The sequence below is a fragment of the Gymnoscopelus braueri genome (assembly GCF_963280865.1).
Source record: "Gymnoscopelus braueri genome assembly, chromosome: 5".
Lineage (NCBI taxonomy): Eukaryota > Metazoa > Chordata > Actinopteri > Myctophiformes > Myctophidae > Gymnoscopelus > Gymnoscopelus braueri.
Window position 1 is genome coordinate 52,812,016 of NC_137606.1, and position 22,722 is coordinate 52,834,737.

Consider the following 22,722-nt stretch of genomic DNA (forward strand, 5'->3'; position numbering starts at 1 on the left):
CCTTCACTACATTCCACACTTGCAGGCAGAAGCTCCCAAAATGTACAGTTCCAAGAAAGTGGTAAGGAACGGAGAGAAAGAATCAAATCAAGTCAAATATGTCAAACATACCTGTACTGTCAAATATATACTGATGGGTCTAACTTTGTACCATTTTCTTATGGATCTAAAGTGTACCATTTTCCATTTGTGTGTGTTAATATGGTTAAAAGTGTCAGTGCCTCTCAGGCAGCCTGCAACATTGTTTTGGTCTGATGGGCTCCTTCTGGTATGTCAACAATATTAGATAGCAGGTTAACCTCGTTGCCACACAGATTTGTTGTTATAAACTCTGTGCATAAATGATACCCCAACCTTGGTTGCCCAGGAAACGGAGCCATTCGAGACATAACTGACGGCTGACGTGATGACGGAAGGCATTACCCCACGTTATGTGTATATAACTTTGCATATCTGTTTTAACGTCAGAAGAAATATATCTGGAACCATGCTTTTCGGTCGCTTGTAAGATCTCTTCTCTGGAATAAACCCAAATATTATTGTAAAGCGTGTAAATCATATACATATAAGGAGCATGGTTAAAGTAGCCATAAAATGAGGCCACAAATGCGTGTGTGTGTGTGTGTGTGTGTGTGTGTGTGTGTGTGTGTGTGTGTGTGTGTTCGCGCGCGCATGCCCGTGTAGGACAACTTCAGACACAGCACTTTCTAATTACAGCTTGGTTACAATGTAAACAGTTTGTGTTTATATTTGGAAGCTTCAGTTATGTCCATAAGTGAGAGGGCTGCCCACACTTTTTGACTTAAGAACTATTTTTAAAATGACCGGCTCAACAAGATTTTATACCATTGCTGAAAGTACCTTAAAATACTTAAAAAATATGTAACATTTAAAAGGCTTCCTCCCATTCTGTAGGGAAGTATAGTAGGTTTTCGATCTCTATACCATGCACATTTAACTTTGCAAAGCTACTGATGTTGGCACGCAATACTCTTTAAAACAAAGCAATTGTGGGTTTGCCTACTATAGAATCAGCGAAGGGAGCTGACAGGCCGTTCTTCATGTCAATCAATCAAGTCACCTTAATTCAAGTGGCGGATGCCACTTTATGCTGTTATTTTATTTCATTTTGTTTGGGGCATGGCATGCTGTCTACCTGCACAGCCTTTGTGATCTACTGATAGATTGATCTATAGTTTTGGGAACCCCTGAGCTAAGGCATCGACTCATTTCAGTTCAGTGTCTGTGATAATTGCCAGTCGCCACATATGGAGGAGACAATGCTTCCTGTATCCTTGATCTGTTTCCTGAAACACTTGTTGTTGAGTTTCCCAAGCTTTTGCATCTACTATTGTTTGTGTTCAAGAATGTATTGATATGTGAACGCCAATAAAGATGTTAAATGTGTGCGTGTGTGTGTGCGTGTGCGTGCGTGTGTGTGCGTGTGTGTGCGTGTGTGTGTGAGTACACGCCTGCACTTACTATATGTAACCTCCTATCTGTGTAAGTCTATATCAGTTTAAGTGTGTATTCCTGTAGGACAGAGAGAGCACACACACACATGCATTGATGTGAGTAAAGCAGATTTGGGGAGGGCTCATTCAACGGACCTTTTCAAGCAAGTTCTGTGCTCAGCCGTTTTTGATTGATTGAATACTTTATTAACAATTATTAACAGTACAGGTAGTACAGTCTAGGGTTCTAAGTACTCGAGACCGGTCTTGAGTCTGCATTTTGATTTACTCGGTCTTGACTCGGTCTCGGACTAAGGGACTCGGGACTCTACCCAAACCGAGTCCACTCGAGTCACGAGTCACTACAATGCAATTAAATAATTGTATTATACCCATATTATGAGGAGCCCATTCACATTAACATTATAAATGAGCTGTCTGGCGCTTATGGACAGCTGTCTTGTTAAGTAACGGAGCTCATCTGACGTGCCTGCTTGCTCTCGTGGTTGACATTGCAGATCGCGACACGTTGTGAGCTTGTAGATCGTCTATTTTCAAATAGCCTATAGGCTAAAGTGGTTAATGTATTTTTTATAATGTATATCTGCAAAGTAACTAGTAACTAAAGTTAGTATACCCAATTTTGAGCTTTTCCAAAGTCAGTAACATATAATTGCAGTGTTTCAGATCAAGATTGTTTTCTGTAGCTATCAAATAAGAAAAAAAAACAATGATTCCGGTCTCCGTCTCGACTCGGTCTCACCTCCCGTCGGTCTCGGTCTTGACTCTCGTCGTTCTCGGTCTCGACCCCCTCCCTGGCCTCCCACACTCGGTCTTGACTCGGACTCGCCCCCACCCCTCGGACTTGGTCTTGACTTGGACTCGCTTTAGGTGGTCTCGACTACAACCCTAATACAGTCAGAGGTTATGCCTGAGTCTGTTCATTATTACTATTATCTATTCATTAAAGCCTCTTTGTGTTTAGGCTATTTTGTATATCTGCTTGATTTGATTTGCAATCTGTGACAATCTTGGACTGTATCAGCTGTGTGAGAGAGGCTGAGTGTGCAATACATGAAATAGTCTGTTAATGAATCATTTGATGCTGAAATGAAATGTGATGAGTTCAAGGGATGAAAATAACATTGAAGTATGTCACTTTATTATGGGATGACATTAGAGGGTCAAGGGCCAAACCTTTATCCCAGCCAGACATGTCAGACATGCCTACATACACATTATGTATGTATAAGTAGGCTATCAGCAGCAAAATTTACTTATCGAACTATCCACCACTGAATATTAACCTATTCCAAATGTATTTGACAAGACATATAGTGAAGAAACCCAGCACCCTTGCCCTCCCAGTTATACAGATTATTTGTGTGCAGTCAGCAGTGATTACATTTGATAGCCACTGGCAAATAGATATTAACCACGAAGCAAGTTCACCCCATTCCCCCCATACCAAGTATGGACTGAATGTTGGAAGTATCATTTACAGTTGCTTAATGTGTCTTATTAATAGACTTTAAATAGTTTAATGACTAATCCGATACTATCACAATGTCAACTGTAATTAAGGGACCTTTTAAGGCAAGTCCTTCTTTTACTTTCTGCAAAGCATGCAATAAACACCAATATATAAGCAGGCTGAGATGGGTGACATGGAGCCATTGTGGGAGTTCAGAGTTCCATTTGCTGGTGAGTGAGACTACATCTCTTAATCATAGTCATATTAATTTATTAGACGTGTTAGATATTCATGCTAGACATATAAATGTACAGTATTAGAGACGTTAGCTATTCATAGCCTTTTAAATGTATTAGTCCTGTTAGCTATTCATAGCCATTTAAATGTATTAGTCCTGTTAGCCATGTACGTACATGTATTGTGTTAGCTACATGAAAATGTATTCAGTTGTCTTTTAGGCCTACAAACATAATGTAACCAGAGGTGGGAAGAGTAAATTTACTCAAGTCACTTTTTGAACGAATTGTACTTACTAAGAGTACTTTTAATGCAACATACTTTTCACTTTTAGTACTCAAGTATATTCATGAAGATTTTGTCTTTACAAGTAGAAGTAACATTGATGTTTTGTTTGTTTAATTATCTGAGAAACACTTTAGGCAAAGTGGCTGACTGTTTATACATATTGGAGTCATTATTACATTAATTTAACAATGCTTTTACTTTAATCGACCAACTTCTGAATGTAACCTTAATTCATGCAAGGGAATGTGTATAAGAATAAATCTAGTATTGCTTCACTACAAATAAAAACGAACAAACTATTGAAATAAAAAAAGAAATAAGGTGATGCAACAACAAAAATCTGAATGAGCAAATATAATTTTATTACATTGCATGCAAATAATTCTAAAATATATCACTCTACTCAGTTGTGGAACGCATTAGAAATAGGATTTTCCTCTCTCTCTCTCTCTCTCTCTCTCTCTCTCTCTCTCTCTCTCTCTCTCTCTCTCTCTCTCTCTCTCTCACACTGAGTAGTGGTTTTTATCTAGTTAACAGTCATTGATATCTTCATTAGGGATTTATATAATGTTCTTTAATGGATATATATATATATAAATTGTGTATTAAAGTGTATCATTCAAGTCATGTTTGTGTCCTCAAAATGATGTGTTGTTTTTTCTACACACTTTTCCCACACAAGTTGCACTTCCACTGCTGGAGGGAAAAAGTGAGTGTTCATAAGATTTCTATTAAACCTAAAATAAGATACAGCTTATAAGAATAGACATACATTTATCTGCTCAGATCTCAAGACAGCAAAGGCATCAACATCTATTTGTCTGTCTACAGAAAGCCGCCACCATGAGTACGGACGCAGAGATGCAGCAGTATGGCAAGGCCGCCATTTACCTCCGTAAGCCAGAGAGGGAGAGAATGGAGGCTCAAGCTGCACCCTTTGATGCCAAAACTGCAGCATTTGTGACTGATCCTAAGGAGCTGTATCTCAAGTGTAAAATCATAAGTAAGGACGGTGCCAAAGTCACCGTGGAATTGCTCGACACAAAACAGGTACGTAGGTAGAGGTGTATTAAAATCCAATAGTGACACAACTGTGATCACAATAAATTCTGAAATTGTGCTTTCTTTTTTTTTTAGCAAAGAACTGCAAAGGAGGATGATGTCACCCCTATGAACCCTCCCAAGTATGACAAAATTGAGGATATGGCCATGATGACCCACCTCACTGAAGCCACTGTCCTGTATAACCTCAAAGAGCGATATGCAGCATGGATGATCTATGTAAGGTTTTCTACATGCTGAGAACAGTACAGTATTGCACCTGTCGATAGCAAAGAAAGAAAAAGTAGAGAGTACAAGTTATATCATCAACTGAAAACCATAGAAAAACAATCGCAAACAAACTCATGGTTCTGAAGTTAACTTGCTCATTAGTTGATGCCACTTGCAAGTCTTGACTGTAATCCAAGCTCTAGTGATCCGTTGTCCCAGATATGTGGCATTATCAGTGTTATGTTGTATGATGTTAATGTTCTCTCTCTCTTCTACCCTTCAGACCTACTCTGGCTTGTTTTGTGCAACTGTGAACCCCTACAAGTGGCTCCCAGTGTACGACCAGGAGGTTGTAAATGCCTACAGAGGCAAGAAGCGTATTGAGGCTCCACCCCACATCTTCTCTGTCTCTGACAACGCTTATCAGTTCATGCTGATGGGTACGTACTAGTCAGGACAATGTAAAGAATATATAACTATAATGGTTTTGTGCTGTATCCATGACTAAAAGCTTGCTTTACTTTTTACAGATAAAGAGAACCAGTCTGTCCTGATCACGTAAGTTTCCCATCTAGAAGGCATTAAAAAAAGAACATTGAACACAAATTCACTACAGTAACTGCATTTCTCTGAATGTATGCATTTATAACCAGTGGAGAATCCGGTGCTGGAAAGACTGTGAACACCAAGCGTGTCATCCAGTACTTTGCAACAGCAGCTAGTTCTAGTGGAGAAAAATGTGCGGCCGATAGCGGTAAAATCAAGGTATATGTACAGGTTTTTAACATTAACAAAAAACTTTTTTTGAACATGAAGCATTTATATGCAATATAGCAATTCAATTCAAAATAATTCTGACTACATTTTAAATATGGCGATGTCTAAAATATTCTAGGGGTCACTGGAGGATCAGATTATTGCAGCCAATCCCTTGCTGGAGGCCTATGGTAATGCCAAGACTATTAGGAATGACAACTCCTCTCGCTTTGTAAGTATAAATAATGACATTTTATGAGAAAACCTGCAATGATTCCACAATGTAGAGGGATGCAACAAATTGTGCTATATCAAACAGGGTAAATTCATCAGAATCCATTTCAACACAACGGGTAAACTGGCCAGTGCTGATATTGAGACATGTAAGTATGAAGTTCACAGATGATATATATATATATATATATATATATATATATATATATATATATATATATATATATACATACACATTGGGGATTACATTTTGAGTTGTGTACAACCCATATATACTATTATTATTATTACTAGTGTTATTATTATTATTATTATTATTATTATTATTATTATTATTATTATCATTATTATTATCATTACTATTATGAGTTATGTACAACCCATATAGAGTATCATTATTATTACTTTTATTATTATTATTATGAGTTATGCACAACCCATATAGATCTGCTGGAGAAGTCTAGAGTGACCTACCAGCTTCCTGCAGAGAGAGGTTACCACATCTTTTTCCAGATGATGACCAACCACAAACCTGAGATCATTGGTAAGTGTAAGTGGAATTACTGATAATGCAGTGAGTACATAAATGAATGAATAAAAAAACAAAGTTCACCCTTTTTTAATCCCTTTTAAGAAATGTGTCTGATCACCGCCAACCCCTACGACTTCCCCTTGATCAGCATGGGTGTGATCGCTGTGGCCAGCATTGACGACAAAGCAGAGCTGGAAGCTACTGATGTAAGAGAACATTATTTTAATCATTCTAATACTCACTGTGCACTGCAGTCAGTTGCTCTGCAAAATTTATTTTCTAAAACAGTGGTTCTCAAGGTTTTCAGGCCGTGACCCCCAAAATAATCCTATTTGAACTGGGACCCCCCCCCCCCCCCCCCCCCCGACACCCTGATAAGCACTTGGAATTGTAGCAGTTGTTTTAGTTTAACTCGGTTCCACAGATAAATATTGTGAAAATAGCTGATCTACATTAGCCTGGTTCCAGACGAATCTGCCTTTGCAAAATTGCATCGCACTTTAGCCCTCGGCAGATTAGGTCTGGCCCCCCTCAATAGAGATTTCATTTCTCTCCCTCCGAAATCGTGAGGGACCAATCAGGGCTGAGTATCCAAATGTGGGTGGGCTTATCACCTTATTTGGAGCAATGATGTACAATGCAGGAGTCTCATTTTCAGTTTTTCACAACAAAGATGGACGCCGCCATAGCATCGGTAGTAAACGCGTTAGAAAATATTTATTTTCTAAAAGACGAACAAACAATTGCCCTTAAAGCTTTTGTTGGAAAGAAAGATGTGTTAAGAATAGTTTCATCTGGTTACCAGACTAAATACGAGTGGAGCTAGCTTTCGATGTTTACTATTTCAGCACCGGCGCTTGTGTGTGACGTAGCAGGAAGCACTGCTCTGATTGGTTTTAGGTCTAACCAATAGAGTCCGTTTGGATCTTTTTGTAACCGCCCCTTGGTCTGGTCCCTATCGTTGATAGGGACCAGACTAATATCCAAGCAGTGTGTCGTGTGATATTGTCTGGCCACGCGAGGCTAGATCTACATATTTTCAATTTGTTTGCCTCTTTCTTGGGTAAGATTTGACAATTTGGCCAATCATTGACAATTTTTATAGTATAGTTCGTTGATTACTTTTGACGCAGTAATGGTCTTGTTATCTCCGCCAGGTCAAAAGGCATGGCCGAGACCTGCCCGTCTGTCTGTCCATCCGTCTATCTGTGAGCTGCTTATCTCCGACACTGTTGGCCCGGTTGCTACGAAACTGTGCACACACTCCGTGGATTCGAAATGCCGAACCACTGCCCCGAATTTTTCAGATTGGCCTGTTATAGCGCCACCAGGAGGCTGATCTTTTCAAAACACATGTTTTTTATATGAATCCTACAGATTTTGTCCAAACAAATCGGTACACAGTATCTCTATAGTCATGTGATCAACAAGGATCTGTCGGATTTTCCATATTCCATCCTGATTGGCTAAGATTGTCTTCCAAAGTTTGCAGGATTGGTTCGCTTTGAACAAAATCCGCAGCATGCGATTTCCATGAAATTTTGCACGCATATTCACACTAGGCAGAGGAATACATGCCGCTTGAAATAGTTCAAATCAGCCTCATGGATGTGCTATAACAAGCCGGTACGCATTTTTACCTATAACTGCATCGAACTGCGTGAAAGTTTGCACGCGCACTCCCTAGAGACCAAGGAAAAAACTTTGCCGTGCATTTTTCAGATCTGCCTTTTAAAGCTTTTTAAAACCAATTTTTTGCTATTTTGTCCAATAATCACGCAAATCAGTACACAGTATCTCCATAGTTGATGTGATCAAGACGGATGTGTCCGATATTTCATATTCCACCCTAGTTGGCTAGTATTGGCTTCCAAAGTTTGCAGGATAGGTCCGTTTTGAACAAAATGCCTCAAATCATGCGATTTCCGTGACAATTTGCACACACATTCCCACTAGGCCAAGTAAGAAATGCCACCCTTTCCACATTGGCCTGTTATAGTGCCACCAGAAGGTCTAATTTAGCACAACACGTTTTTGGAACAAAATGCCTCAAATCATGAATGCAGTGTCCGCTTGCCGTATAGCGCCACCAGGAGGCCACAATAACCTACAGTACCTGACCTGGTAGAGACCTGTGCTCCGAGGAGCACTTTTTCTAGTTTGTTTTATTTCTTTTTTATTCATAGGTATTAAAAGGTCTTAAAAGTCCTTAAATTGTCACTTTAGAAATGTGCAGATACCAATGTATGTATACTGTATGTTGGTTACTGTTGAGATGTACACAGTTATAAATGATGTTTGTTAATATAAGGCTTAATCTCAATCTTTTGAATACATCTCTGCTTATTGACATCAGGAGGCTATTGACATCCTGGGCTTCGACGCTGAGCAGAAACAGTACATCTGGAAGTTCACCGGTGCAGTGATGCATCATGGGGTCTTGACGTTCAAACAGAAGCAGCGTGAAGAACAGGCAGAACCTGATGGCACGGAGGGTGAGCTGATCTCATAGCCGCGGGAAGACCTTTTAGGTTAGGGGTGCGGTATGCACCCCCCGCGCGCGCGAACATTTGTCGCGGTTCTGGGCGGATTGGGTTAGTTTTTTTCCCAGTTTTTGGTTTCTTTATTTCGGTTTTAGGGTTAGGATTAGGGTTAGGTTAGAGTTATGTTATTTAATTCTTATTTTTGCCTGATTTTACCGATTTATTATCAAAAAAATAATAATATATTTTTTGATGTAGGGCGGGGGGGGGGGGGGCGGTACCTGGGGGGAGGGGGGGCGGCCGCACCCCCAGCACCCCTACTTCCCGCGGTACTGGCTGATCTTTATCATTATAATAATTATTATTTATCATTATCACGGAGGGTGAGCTGCATCTTCAACTAAGGAATGAAAATAATACTGACTTTGTCATTAATATTGTATATATTTACTTATATTCTAAATGAACTAAGTTAAATATATTTTCAATATATTTCCATTCTTATTTTTTTATATTCTACAGTTTAGACTGATTTACCTGGTTTACCTATGATCCTAGATTACTACCTCTATGCATTTGACATATGACCTTGTGTTTACCTTACTTACTGTAAGTCACTCTCTAGATTAAGAGTGTCTGCTAAATGCCTAAATTGTTAATTGCAAATTGTATGAACATTTCAGTGTCTGACAAGATTTGCTACCTGTTGGGTCTGAACTCAGGCGATATGCTTAAGGCATATTGCTACCCCAGAGTGAAAGTCGGAAACGAGTATGTCACTAAGGGACAAACTGTGCCACAGGTGAGTAAGTTACTTTATTTCCATGTTCTGATTTCATACACACCTTATATTCTCAACACAGTACCATAAGAACTCTAATATCTTTTTGAGTTGTTTCCAGCCTGTCTTAAATCATCTTCTGTAATTAAAATCCAACATTAATGTCTCGCCGAAGGCGTGGAAGAGACTATGTTTTGCACCGTGTCTGTCTGTCCGTCCGTCCGTGTGTGCGCGGCACCGTTGGGCTGCTCGCATCGAAACAGTGCAGGCACACTCCCTGGAGGCCAGAGTAGAACCTCTGCCTCACTTTTTTTCAGATAGGCCTGACATAGCGCCACCAGGAGGCCGATCTTTAAAACATTTTTTTTTAATATTACTTCTACAGATTTTGTCCAAACATCACGCAAATCGGTACACAGTATCGTGCAATAACAGGCCGATTTGCGTTTTTACCTACAACCTGCAGGATCTGATTAAAACTTTGTATGTGCACTCCCTAGAGGCCAAGGAAAAACCTTTGCTCTGCATTTTTCACATCTGCCTTATATAGCGCCAACAGGAGGCCGACTTATGTAAAATATTTTTTATCTCTATAGTCATGTGATCAAGACAGATCTGTTAGATTTTTCATCTATATCATATATATGAGATACTCTATAGTTGGCAGGAGTGGCCCGTTTTGAACAAAATGCCTCAAACCATGAACACAATGTCCGATTGCGGTGAAACTTTGCACGCACATTCGCACTACGTTGAGGAACAAACGACAACCTTTTGACATTGCCCTATGATAGTGCCAACAGGAGGCCGATTTTGGCAAAACACATTTTTTATATTACTCCTATAGATTTTGTCCAAACATCTCGCAAATCGGTACACATTATCTCTATAGTCATGTGATCAAGATGGATCTGTCCGATTCTTCACATTCCATCAACGTTGCTGGCACACAATAACATACCTGACCTGTGCTCTGATAAGCACTTTTTCTAGTTCAAATTCATTTATTTATTTAATATATGAAGAGCATACAAAAAAATCACTCTGCAGAAATGTGCAGTTCCATGCACCTCTGACATATTATTTTAACAGTATACAGTATACAGTATACCTGTAAAAAAATAAACAATACACATTGTGTATCCAACCGCTCACTCAGATCAGGGAACACAGGGAAGCTGTCAGAATCTTCCCTAAAACACCCGGGACAGACTCTCCCTTCTGGCTTCAAACTGTGGAACGAGCTCCCCATTGCATTTAAAACTGCAGACTCACTCCCAATCTTCCACCGTAATCTGAAGACTCAACTCTTCAGACTCCACCCTAGCCTGTAACACTTGCCGTGGCACTTGAAGACCTTGCAGGCTTATGCAAAGGCTAAAATGTAATTTAGATAGCATGTTATGTAGACAGATGCCAGGTTCATTTGTAGACCTGGCATCCTAGTGTGTATAGTTTCAATGTACAGATTATAGATTTTTTGAGATATACAGTTTAGACCGTTATTGGTTTACCTATGATCCTAGATTACTATTGCTATGCATTTGATGTATTACCTTGTGTTTTCCTTGCTTGCAGTAAATTGCTCTGGATTAAGAATGTCTGCTAAATGCCCGAATTCTGAATTGTTTAATTCACACCCCTACTAAATAACGTTCCTATTTCCTTAGGTAATGAACTCAGTCGGTGCCTTGGCCAAGTCCATCTATGAGAAGCTGTTCTTGTGGATGGTCATTAGGATCAACGAGATGCTGGACACCAAGCAGCCGAGAAACTACTACATTGGTGTGCTGGACATCGCTGGTTTTGAAATCTTTGATGTAAGCATGGACTTGTTTTAAGTGGCATGGACTTGTTTAAGTGGTATAGTCATTATTTCTGTCACAAAGACTTTAAGAGACTGCAGGCTAATGATATTTCCACCCACAGTTCAACACCCTGGAGCAGCTGTGCATCAACTTCACCAATGAGAAACTGCAACAGTTTTTCAACCACACCATGTTTGTTCTGGAACAAGAGGAATACAAAAAAGAAGGAATCCCATGGGATCTCATTGACTTCGGCATGGACCTGGCTGTCTGCATTGAGCTCATTGAGAAGGTATGCTATTATTCTGTGCTTTAATGGACATGATGTTAATTTCGTTTTTGTTTATGGTGATTTATTTCTTTTGTCTCCTTTACAAAGCCCTTGGGAATTTTCTCCATCCTTGAAGAGGAGTGCATGTTCCCAAAGGCTTCAGACAAGACATTCAACGACAAGTTGCATGGCACGCATCTTGGAAAGTGTAAAGCCTTTGAGAAGCCCAAGCCTGCCAAAGGCAAGGGTGAGGCCCACTTCTCCCTGGTTCACTACGCTGGAACGGTGGACTACAGCATCACAGGCTGGCTAGAGAAGAACAAAGACCCGTTGAACGACTCTGTGGTGCAGCTGTACCAGAAGTCTTCAGTGAAGCTGCTGGCTGTGTTATATCCCCCACCTGTGCCTGAAGGTATGTTTATTAATATAATATAATAATTTAATGTGTTCTATCCCCCACCTGAGCCTGAATTCATCCTCCTATAATTCCCCTAACCTCTGTCACCGAAACCTGTCACCAAAACCTGTTCTGCCCGGTTCTCCTCAGTGGCTGGAGCAAAGGGAGCCAAGAAGAAGGGTGGTTCCATGCAAACTGTGTCTAGTGCTTTCAGGGTAAGAATATGTATTCATTATTATCAAAATGATATCCCTTTAAGAATTAAGCATTATTAAGATCTACATTATATCCAAGTACGAAATGTAAGAAAGGCACGTCTTTTCATGTTGGAATTAAACAATTTCACATGTTGTGAGCTTGTAGATCAGCTATCTTTGAATGGCTGAAGTTTAAAACAGGGCTTAAGTGGTTAATGTATGTTTTAGAAAAATCTAAATCTGTAAAGTAACTAGTATCTAAAGAGTTCAAATAATTGTAGTGGAGGAAAAAGTACATTATTCTATAACTTTTTACTAATAATAAGCCTAATTGGCTATTTTATGTCTCAATAGGCGAACTTGGGGGTGTTGATGACCAATTTGAGGAGCACTCATCCTCATTTTGTGCGTTGCTTGATTCCCAACGAGTCCAAGACTCCAGGTAAACACAGAAAATAAACATTTAAACAATGATTGTGAGGTGGTCATTTAATGCAACTTTGGCCAATGTGTGTAACTATTTTGTCCTAATAATAATAATAATGAAGCAACATCTTTACAGGCCTGATGGAGAACTTCCTGGTTATCCACCAGCTGAGGTGTAACGGTGTGCTGGAGGGCATCAGAATCTGTAGAAAGGGCTTCCCCAGCAGAATCCCATATGCTGACTTCAAGCAGAGGTATCAATTCCTTTTTCCAGCAGCTTTTAGTTCCACACCTATTAACGCAAAATGACCCATTTTTACAAAACAGGTACAAAGTTCTGAATCCCAGCACAAAATGACCATGAACTTTTGCAAAACAGGTACAAAGTACTGAATGCTAGCGCATGTCCCGACGGCGCGTTCATGGACAACAAGAAAGCTTCAGAGAAGCTGCTTGGGTCCATTGACGTTCCCGTTGATGAGTACAAGTTCGGACACACCAAGGTAAACACACTGCAAATACTTTTTAAAATTATGGACAGAGGACTAAAAGTTGATTTTACAGTTGTTTAGTTACAGTGTTTGTAACATTGTATGCAGGTGTTCTTCAAAGCTGGTCTGCTGGGTGTCCTTGAGGAGATGCGAGATGAAAAGCTGTTTGCTCTGGTCACCATGACTCAGGCCCTCGGAAGAGGTTACGTCATGAGGAAGGAGTTTGTGAAGATGATGGCTAGGAGGTACTTTGAATACATAATTTATTCTATATTAAGTACAATTTCCATGTAAACATTTTCATTACTGTTCAACACAATTTTGTTTAAACGGGGGAAGAAAACTCGAGCAGAACCAGACTGCCACCATCTGCCACCTTGTCGGGGGGAGGAAAACAACAATAAAACCAACAGAAATAATAATGACAACAATAACAACTATAATGACACAATAAAAGCAGTTATAACAACAACCTGCAAGGAAACCCTCGATCTGCAGCTCGGGGTCCACATCCACAAAGAGTAATGCTAAGTTGATTGTACATCAGAATGAAACTAGCGATACCAAAGGTTGTGGCTAGACTTCTTTTATATTTCTCTTTGGAATGAGCTCCCTCTGTGTGTCAGGCAGTCTCATTCTAAACTCTCCTATAAAAACAGTGTGAAAATACTGTTACAGGCTTTGTTAGGGATTTAAGGTTGTTTTCAGTGGTTTTGTATTTTGTGAGTTCAGGTGACGTGCTATGTAATTTATTGGTGCTATGTAATTTTATTCAACTATTTATTTTTATTTATGTTGCAGGACCACATTGGAAACAAGTGTTTCATTACGCTTTTATGTGTATATCGTGGGTTTAAGTTATATTGTGACCAAAATCTAATCAAATCAATCATGACTCATGATACACTGCAACCGTGTTCCCACAGAGAAGCCATTTTCGCCATCCAGTTCAATGTGCGCGCATTCGTCAATGTGAAACACTGGCCATGGATGAAGCTGTACTACAGGATCAAGCCTCTCCTGCAGAGTGCTGAGACTGAGAAGGAGCTGGCCAACATGAAGGAGAACTATGAAAAGATGAAGACTGACCTGGCTTCTGCCCTGGCCTCGAAGAAGTCACTGGAAGAGAAATTGGTGTCTATGGTGCAGGAGAAAAATAACCTTGCACAAGCAGCGTCATCAGTAAGTAGCTACCCTTGTACAGGAAATGTTGCTAATAATTCATATTGTTTATCATCCTATCTTAAATATTTTATCTAATGTAGAATGTAGATGTAGACCATGGCAGAGAATGCCTGGTGGTCGAAAGGCTGTTGGCATCATTGTATAGCTACATGGCTACCAGCACAAAGGCTTGACTCAATTTGTGGTTCTTCCGTGGGGGAGGGTGAATCTGCATACGCCACTTCTAATTACTCACCCACGCGCTACTATAGTATATCCTTCCGGAGGAGGTTGATAGCCTCCAGCTTCTTATTCCTTGTCCTCACCTCCGCCACCACCTCCGTACCGTCCAGGCTTTAATAATGATAGAGTCTGCCTTTTTCACCAGCTTGTTCAGTCTGTTAATGTCCCTTGTGTTAATGTACCCCCCCCCCCCAGCAAGCAGCTGCAAAACAAATCTCAAATACCTTACCCAGAACAAATGTTGACATGTTCCCTCACCTTTTTCATTGACCACAAGGGAGATGAAGCATTGAACGATGCAGAGGAGAGATGTGAGGGTCTTATTAAAAGTAAGATCCAGTTGGAGGCAAAGGTCAAAGAGACGACTGAGAGACTGGAGGACGAGGAGGAGATCAATGCCGAACTGACTGCCAAGAAGAGGAAGCTGGAGGATGAATGCTCTGAGCTCAAGAAGGACATTGATGACCTGGAGCTCACCTTGGCCAAAGTGGAGAAGGAGAAACACGCCACTGAAAACAAGGTTCAACATTATACACTCTAGCTGTCTTATCAAGATATAGTACACTCCATTCCAATGGTTCTCAAACATTTCAAGCTCTCCCCTTAACTCCATTTGTATACTGTCAGAGTTACAGACTTGTAAGGGTCATTTAGCCCCCCCCCATAAAGGAACCCTGAGAGTCCCTGGAATCCACTTTGAGAACTACTGATCCATTCCATGACATTCTGTTCTGCTTAACCAGGTGAAGAACCTGACTGAGGAGATGGCCTCTCAGGATGAGAGCGTCGCTAAGCTGTCCAAGGAAAAGAAGGCCCTCCAAGAGGCCCATCAACAGACCCTGGATGACCTGCAGGCAGAGGAAGACAAAGTCAACACTCTGACCAAGGCCAAGACCAAGCTGGAGCAGCAAGTTGACGATGTGAGTTTATGAAGTGAATCAGATGTTCTGGTTAACATTATGTTTATTGTTTCACTGAATAATGATGCACAAATAATTTATTATTGTGCAGCTGGAGGGTTCTCTGGAGCAAGAGAAGAAGCTCCGCATGGACCTGGAGAGAGCCAAGAGAAAGCTGGAGGGTGATCTGAAACTGTCCCAGGAATCCATCATGGACCTGGAGAACGACAAGCAACAGTCTGACGAGAAGATAAAGAAGTAATGTGGACCAACAATATGAAATATCATGGAGAGAAACCACCTGCAGAATGACTCTAAAATATTGATGTGCTGTATTCCACAGGAAGGACTTTGAAACAAGCCAACTTCTGAGTAAGATTGAGGATGAACAATCCTTGGGGGCTCAGCTACAGAAGAAGATCAAAGAACTCCAGGTATTTTTTTACATTTTCTGTAAAATCATTAAACTCATTAACTGCCAGAGTAAATAAATAAATAAATCAGCCCGGCCAGCGTTTTTGAGCCAAGATACGTCAAAATACGTCAATGGTTAATAATAAGTAAGAATGAATTATTATTTTCAGATGTTAATCTAACCGTAACCCATTAATTTGAAAGGCTCGTATTGAAGAACTGGAGGAGGAGATCGAAGCAGAACGTGCTGCTCGTGCCAAGGTGGAGAAGCAGAGAGCTGACCTCTCCAGGGAACTTGAGGAGATCAGTGAGAGGCTGGAGGAGGCTGGAGGAGCCACTGCTTCTCAGATCGAGATGAATAAGAAGCGTGAGGCTGAGTTCCAGAAGCTGCGTCGTGACCTTGAAGAGTCCACCCTGCAGCATGAAGCCACCGCCTCTGGCCTCCGTAAGAAACAGGCCGACAGCGTGGCTGAACTGGGTGAACAGATCGACAACCTCCAGCGTGTCAAGCAGAAACTGGAGAAGGAGAAGAGTGAATACAAGATGGAGATCGATGACCTGTCCAGCAACATGGAAGCTGTTGCTAAGGCAAAGGTAGAATAGAATGCTTGTGTGTAATTCTTGACTTGTTCAATGAACCAAGAAAAAAACGAGGGAATACATTGTAGGTTACTTCAGTGATTGAATATGTCCAATGTTAATCAACAGGGAAATCTTGAGAAGATGTGCCGCACCCTTGAGGACCAACTTGGTGAAATCAAGGCCAAGAGTGATGAGAATGTTCGCCAGCTCAATGATGTTGGAACTCAGAGAGCAAGACTGTTGACAGAGAACGGTAAATGTTCATCTTAAAGTCTACTTTGTCTACATGGTTTGTCGATGGTACTTGAGCAAATTGACCATAATTAGAGATAATGCTATGATCAAGAGTTATCCTGTGACTTTGATAATTTCTTTGAAATGTTTGAAACGAATATTCCAATTTCTAACTAGGTGAGTTTGGTCGTCAACTGGAGGAGAAAGAAGCTCTGGTCTCTCAGCTCACCAGAGGCAAGCAGGCCTTCACCCAGCAGATTGAGGAGTTGAAGAGAGTCGTTGAAGAGGAGGTTAAGGTAAGGAACAGATTCTTATTTTCCTTTTTTTTGTTTTTACAAATAGGCCTAGAATTATACTTTTGGTAATTTCATTCAGTTGACATTATTTTGGCCATTTTCTTTTGACAGGCAAAGAATGCCCTTGCTCATAGTGTGCAATCAGCTCGCCATGACTGTGACCTTCTGAGGGAGCAGTTTGAGGAGGAACAGGAAGCCAAGGCGGAGCTGCAGCGTGGAATGTCCAAGGCCAACGCTGAGGTGTGTCAGTGGAGGAGCAAGTATGAGACTGATGCTGTCCAACGCACTGAGGAGCTGGAGGAAGCTAAGTAAGTACCACACTCTATACAAAATAAGTGATCAGTTTATTACAATATCGGGTACCACTCTTTATAGTGATCAGTATTTTACACTATCAGGTACCAGTGTATTGCACTATGAGCTACCACTCTATATACAGTGATCAGTGTTTTACACCGTCAGGTACCACTCTTTATACAGTGATCAGTCTTTTACACTATCAGGTACCGGTGTTTTACAGGGTGTTTTATACTATCAGCTACCACTCTATATACAGTGATCAGTATTTTACACTAACAGGTACCACTCACTATACAAAATATTGCCCACAGTCATTTGATTCCATTCCAACACTGATCAACAGGAAGAAGCTAGCCCAGCGTCTTCAGGATGCTGAGGAGCAAATTGAGGCTGTGAATTCCAAGTGCGCCTCTCTGGAGAAAACCAAACAGAGACTCCAGGGTGAAGTGGAAGACCTTATGATTGATGTGGAGAGGGCCAATGGTTTGGCTGCCAACCTTGACAAGAAACAGAGGAACTTTGATAAGGTGCTTTGGTGTTCATTATTAAGAAATAATCAAAACTCTTGCCTCCTTAATGTTGGGTAAATTACATATGTCATTACAAATGCTGTGCAGGTCTTGGCTGAATGGAAACAGAAATATGAAGAGGGACAGGCAGAGTTGGAGGGAGCTCAGAAAGAGGCTCGTTCTCTCAACACTGAGTTGTTTAAGATGAAGAATTCCTATGAGGAGTCTCTGGACCAACTGGAGACCATGAAGCGTGAGAATAAGAACTTGCAACGTGAGTTTTCTCTTCATCATTCTTTTAGCAACAGTTTATTTTTGCTTCAATATCTTTTGCATATGTCTTTTGAGCTAAAAGCTGGTGTTGTTAACGAGTCAAAGGGTCATCATTTTGCCTTTAAAATTCGTCAAATGTTCAAGATCTAATTGTGGATATAGGCTACACCAACTTTATTCAAACACAAAATACTTGACCGACTGAAAAGTTCCTCATTAATTATTTTCAATCAACTTGCAGAGGAGATCTCAGACCTGACTGAACAGATTGGTGAGACTGGAAAGACCGTCCATGAGCTGGAGAAGTCCAAGAAACAGGTGGAGACAGAGAAGTCAGAGATCCAGACAGCCCTGGAGGAAGCAGAGGTACAGTATAACTGCAGAAGAATGCAATTGTCTATAAGTGTACCAACCCCACAGAAGTGTCTCTGAGCGAGCTAGCTCTCTTAGCGTTGCCTGTTGATTGCTGTAGTGGTGAGTTGGTGATCAGGATTTGATCCCAGCTCAGGGCATTGCACTATTTGCTACATTAGTGTCAGAAGTGGGATGCCTCTCCTTGCGTGAGGATTGTGGAGCGTTAAGCGCTAGGACTCATATTGGGGGGGGGGGGTCCTGTGTTACATTTTAGGGTACTCTGGAGCACGAGGAGTCCAAGATTCTTCGTATCCAGCTGGAGCTCAACCAGATCAAGGGTGAGGTGGATAGGAAACTGGCAGAGAAGGATGAGGAGATGGAGCAGATCAAGAGGAACAGCCAGAGGGTCATTGACTCCATGCAGAGCACTCTGGACTCGGAGATCAGGAGCAGAAACGATGCCCTGAGGATCAAGAAGAAGATGGAGGGAGACCTGAATGAGATGGAGGTTCAGCTGAGTCACGCAAACCGTCAGGCTTCTGAGTCCCAGAAGCAGCTGAGGAACATCCAGGGAATGCTCAAGGTGCAAAACATAGTAGTTAGATATGTATCCAAACAGTGGAACTGCTCTGAGCAGTGAGTGGTCACATTCTGATGTTCCTCTTATCGTGACCACCTCCAATGTCATTCATTTTAGGATGCCCAACTGCACCTTGATGATGCTCTCAGAGCCCAAGAAGATCTGAAGGAGCAAGCTTCCATGGTGGAGCGTAGGAATGGCCTCATGGTTGCTGAGATTGAGGAGCTGAGAGTGGCTCTGGAACAGACAGAGAGAGGCCGTAAAGTGGCTGAGCAAGAACTGGTAGATATTAGTGAGCGTGCTGGACTGTTGCACTCTCAGGTAAGTCAATGAGAAACTCTACATAACAAATAACAACATCAACATCAAATATTTAACATACAAGTAATGCTTTATAAAATGTTCTAAACTGAATCTTAATTGTAGAACACAAGCCTTTTGAACACCAAGAAGAAACTTGAAGCTGACCTGATCCAGGTCCAAGGTGAAGTGGACGACAGCGTTCAAGAAGCAAGGAATGCAGAGGAGAAGGCCAAGAAAGCCATCACTGATGTAAGTTACGATGTCCACCCCTTATCCAATATACCAGGACAATTAGATATACTTATGGCATGCTTAATATCAACATGCGATACAATACAGCTCGCTCATGGCATGTTGAAAACCTTTGCTCTTATAGGGTACAACAGAGGATGCATTTTAGAACTAAATCCTAAACTTGCATGTCTAATTCAAACAGCCATGATGAAGATCATAGGGAGAAAAGTAACATCACTATCTTCAGAAAAATGTGCTCGGGGAGACAAAGTACATTGTGAACCAGCATTCTGAGGTGCTGGCTTCAGGCAGATGGTTCAGAATGCTACAGTGCAGACTGAACTCGTTCAACAATCTATTCATTCCATCCTCCATAAAGATATTTAATAGCAACAACAAGTAGTTGTACTACTGAATATGATGACTACTAAGATACTGTAATTGTATTAAACTACCTGGTTTGTTTCCTTATGGTCTTATGACACTAGTATCTGTTTATTACCTTTCATTAAAAAAAATCTCACATGTGAATTTAAGCACGCTTATTAGTGTGGTTAAGTATAATCTATGTACCATGTTTATATATTGTGATTTTCTTGGCAAGTGTGTTGTGTGATGCATCATTTGTTCCTTGCGGGACAACAACGCATATTTTATCTTGTACAAAAATGACTTTCCAGGCTGCCATGATGGCCGAGGAGCTGAAGAAGGAGCAGGACACCAGCACTCACCTGGAGAGGATGAAGAAGAACCTGGAGGTCACAGTCAAGGACCTGCAGCACCGTCTAGATGAGGCTGAGAACCTGGCTATGAAGGGAGGCAAGAAGCAGCTCCAGAAACTGGAGTCTAGGGTAAGGTGTATAGTTTACTTCAACACAGGTTATAGTCAATGAAATAAGAATAAATAATTTGATTATGTATAATTCAACTGTGAAGGTGCGTGAGCTGGAGGGAGAGGTTGATGCTGCACAGAGAGGTGGAGCAGATGCTATTAAAGGTGTCCGCAAGTACGAGAGGAGAGTGAAGGAGCTGACATACCAGGTACTGTATATCATGTTCACTTCAATGACCATCATGCCATTGACAAAATGAATAGATTGCATGAACATACAACTAATGTTATAAATTCACTCTCACTTCAGACTGAAGAGGACAAGAAGAATCTTTCCAGGCTTCAGGATCTGGTAGACAAACTGCAGATGAAGGTGAAGGGCTACAAGAGGCAGGCTGAGGAAGCGGTAAGACAAATATACATAGTGATGAATTTTCACTTGTGGCTGCCATCGAGAACCTGTGGTCCCAAGTCACTCATGAACATGCCGCATTGGCTACTGCATTGTCCACAACCACACTTGTCCACTTGTTTGGACTATAATTGCAAGATGCTCTTTTCAAATATTGAGGCTTTGAACCATCTCTATCATATTGTAGGAGGAAGCAGCCAACACTCACCTGTCCAAGTGCAGAAAGGTTCAGCATGAGCTGGAGGAGGCTGAAGAGCGTGCTGACATCGCTGAATCCCAGGTCAACAAGATGAGAGCTAAAAGTCGTGACACCAAGGTAATACCTGTTCAATATGAAGGTTCATTATGTTGACTATCTTTAACTATGATTTAACTAAAGATTCATATTGAATATCTAAAATGATATTCCTATTTTTACAGGGAAAAGAAGCTGCTGAATAAGTTCTCCAATTCAAGTCACCGTAAAAAGTCATAAAATATGACCCATTGTATTCAAAAAGTCATAAAATATGACCCATTGTATTCAATAAAGGTGGCAACAAAATAATTTTGTTGTTTCTTGTATTCATTACTCCGTCAATCACTTTTTATTGTCAGGTTTGTCAGAGTATTCTGGTTCCAACTCACATGTCCACTATATACTATTTTGTAAACCCATTGCAAAGATAAATAAATGCGTACTTAAAGCAGCACTATGTAACTTTCCTCTTCAACCCCGGATTTGAACCCGGTGTCCGGCGCAAGTGCTGACATAGTGACATTTTTACCATTGAGCTAATAGAGCCGGCCTGCTTGCTCGGGGGATGAACTAAATCTTGACGATCAAGTCAAAATTCGTCTGTGTCTAGGTGAACAAGTTGCTGCTGTCAAAGAGCAGTGCTGCTTCACGTTGACATCAATATCAATTAATAGTTGAGCATTTCATACATAATTGTCCTCCATTTCATGGGAAGGGTTCACACAAAGGATGTATTCAACCCGGACAATACATTTCCACTGTTCGTTATACATTTTAGGGAGGAAAGTAGAGTATTCACCTGTTTCCTTGGCTGTGTGTGTTTCACTTCCTGTCGATTTCATTGGATATCATTGGTCATCTGACCAGTTTCATTGGATTTCATTGGATCAAATCGACAGGAAGTGAAACACACACAGCCTAGGAAACAGGCGAATAGTGCAAATCAGCAAGCTTTTTATTGAACACACCTAAATCATGACAGTGAATACACGCCCATTCACAGGTGGCGTTCAATGTTTAATCAGTACATCATCAAATCATACAGCGTAAACAAAACAAAAACATTCAACATTAAGTTTGCCTCTTATAAAAATAAAACATAAATTACAATTTGAGAGCATCACTCAACAAAAACCCTCTATATATTATGTTTTATGTGCTATAAGTCCCCTCCTTTTTTCCTTCGATATCAAATCTCTTTGCCGAAATTAGCCGATCTACAAGTTCACAATGTGTCACGGGTCACGTAAATCTGTGGTTCTCAACCTGTATGGGCCTGGGCCTACAAATACAGTAATTGGCAAAACATTAAGATTTCATTGACAATATAACATTATTATGAAAAATGAGTTTTCATTGTAATACCAATAAATAGGAACTTAAATTGGCCTATGTGTTCCATTGATCCAGGCCGGAACACAATCCATTGATCATTAATGTAAACATAAATGCACTCTGCCCACCCATCTGACCACCACTTAACACGGCAGCCACTACATTTTTAATTCTGGACTTTTTAACTTGTAACGGAGTATTTCTTCATTGCGGTATTGATACTGTTACTTAAGTAAAACATGTGAGTAGGCTACTTTTTCCACCACTAGCTGGACTCATGTACTGTAGCTCTCTGACAAGGTTATCGATTTAATTGATTGTGAAATATATTGGCCTTTTGTTTTTATATCAAATATGTTTCATAATTAGCTGATCTACAAGCTCAGCATGGTGCGGTGTGACAAATTGTTAGCTTGGTG

General features: G+C 40.7%; 1 protein-coding gene across 2 annotated transcripts in view; it reads left to right on the forward strand.

Moving 5' to 3' along the window:
- Positions 1–3,136: 3,136 nt before the first annotated feature.
- Positions 3,137–22,722, forward strand: part of LOC308086071 (myosin heavy chain, fast skeletal muscle-like) — a 61,279-nt gene continuing 41,693 nt past the window's right edge. Inside the window, exons 1-41 of one of the 2 annotated variants that reach the window (XM_080429428.1) lie at positions 3,137–3,158; positions 4,136–4,162; positions 4,285–4,503; positions 4,591–4,734; positions 5,009–5,165; positions 5,256–5,283; positions 5,379–5,490; positions 5,621–5,713; positions 5,801–5,864; positions 6,161–6,259; positions 6,350–6,453; positions 8,604–8,742; positions 9,414–9,532; positions 11,182–11,331; positions 11,441–11,611; positions 11,699–12,002; positions 12,138–12,202; positions 12,539–12,626; positions 12,747–12,864; positions 12,990–13,113; positions 13,210–13,346; positions 14,028–14,283; positions 14,786–15,028; positions 15,252–15,428; positions 15,520–15,665; positions 15,751–15,841; positions 16,026–16,415; positions 16,530–16,656; positions 16,815–16,933; positions 17,045–17,241; positions 17,577–17,760; positions 17,851–18,016; positions 18,257–18,381; positions 18,644–18,952; positions 19,067–19,270; positions 19,376–19,501; positions 20,167–20,337; positions 20,423–20,527; positions 20,629–20,724; positions 20,918–21,046; positions 21,151–21,298. In XM_080429428.1, coding sequence (XP_080285554.1) covers positions 4,297–4,503; positions 4,591–4,734; positions 5,009–5,165; positions 5,256–5,283; positions 5,379–5,490; positions 5,621–5,713; positions 5,801–5,864; positions 6,161–6,259; positions 6,350–6,453; positions 8,604–8,742; positions 9,414–9,532; positions 11,182–11,331; positions 11,441–11,611; positions 11,699–12,002; positions 12,138–12,202; positions 12,539–12,626; positions 12,747–12,864; positions 12,990–13,113; positions 13,210–13,346; positions 14,028–14,283; positions 14,786–15,028; positions 15,252–15,428; positions 15,520–15,665; positions 15,751–15,841; positions 16,026–16,415; positions 16,530–16,656; positions 16,815–16,933; positions 17,045–17,241; positions 17,577–17,760; positions 17,851–18,016; positions 18,257–18,381; positions 18,644–18,952; positions 19,067–19,270; positions 19,376–19,501; positions 20,167–20,337; positions 20,423–20,527; positions 20,629–20,724; positions 20,918–21,046; positions 21,151–21,171 — 5,805 coding nt within the window. In that variant the 5' untranslated portion in view covers positions 3,137–3,158; positions 4,136–4,162; positions 4,285–4,296 and the 3' untranslated portion in view covers positions 21,172–21,298. Of the gene's footprint in view, positions 3,159–4,135; positions 4,163–4,284; positions 4,504–4,590; positions 4,735–5,008; positions 5,166–5,255; positions 5,284–5,378; positions 5,491–5,620; positions 5,714–5,800; positions 5,865–6,160; positions 6,260–6,349; positions 6,454–8,603; positions 8,743–9,413; positions 9,533–11,181; positions 11,332–11,440; positions 11,612–11,698; positions 12,003–12,137; positions 12,203–12,538; positions 12,627–12,746; positions 12,865–12,989; positions 13,114–13,209; positions 13,347–14,027; positions 14,284–14,785; positions 15,029–15,251; positions 15,429–15,519; positions 15,666–15,750; positions 15,842–16,025; positions 16,416–16,529; positions 16,657–16,814; positions 16,934–17,044; positions 17,242–17,576; positions 17,761–17,850; positions 18,017–18,256; positions 18,382–18,643; positions 18,953–19,066; positions 19,271–19,375; positions 19,502–20,166; positions 20,338–20,422; positions 20,528–20,628; positions 20,725–20,917; positions 21,047–21,150; positions 21,299–22,722 lie in introns of those variants that run through there. The other variant, XM_080429429.1, reaches the window with a different exon arrangement.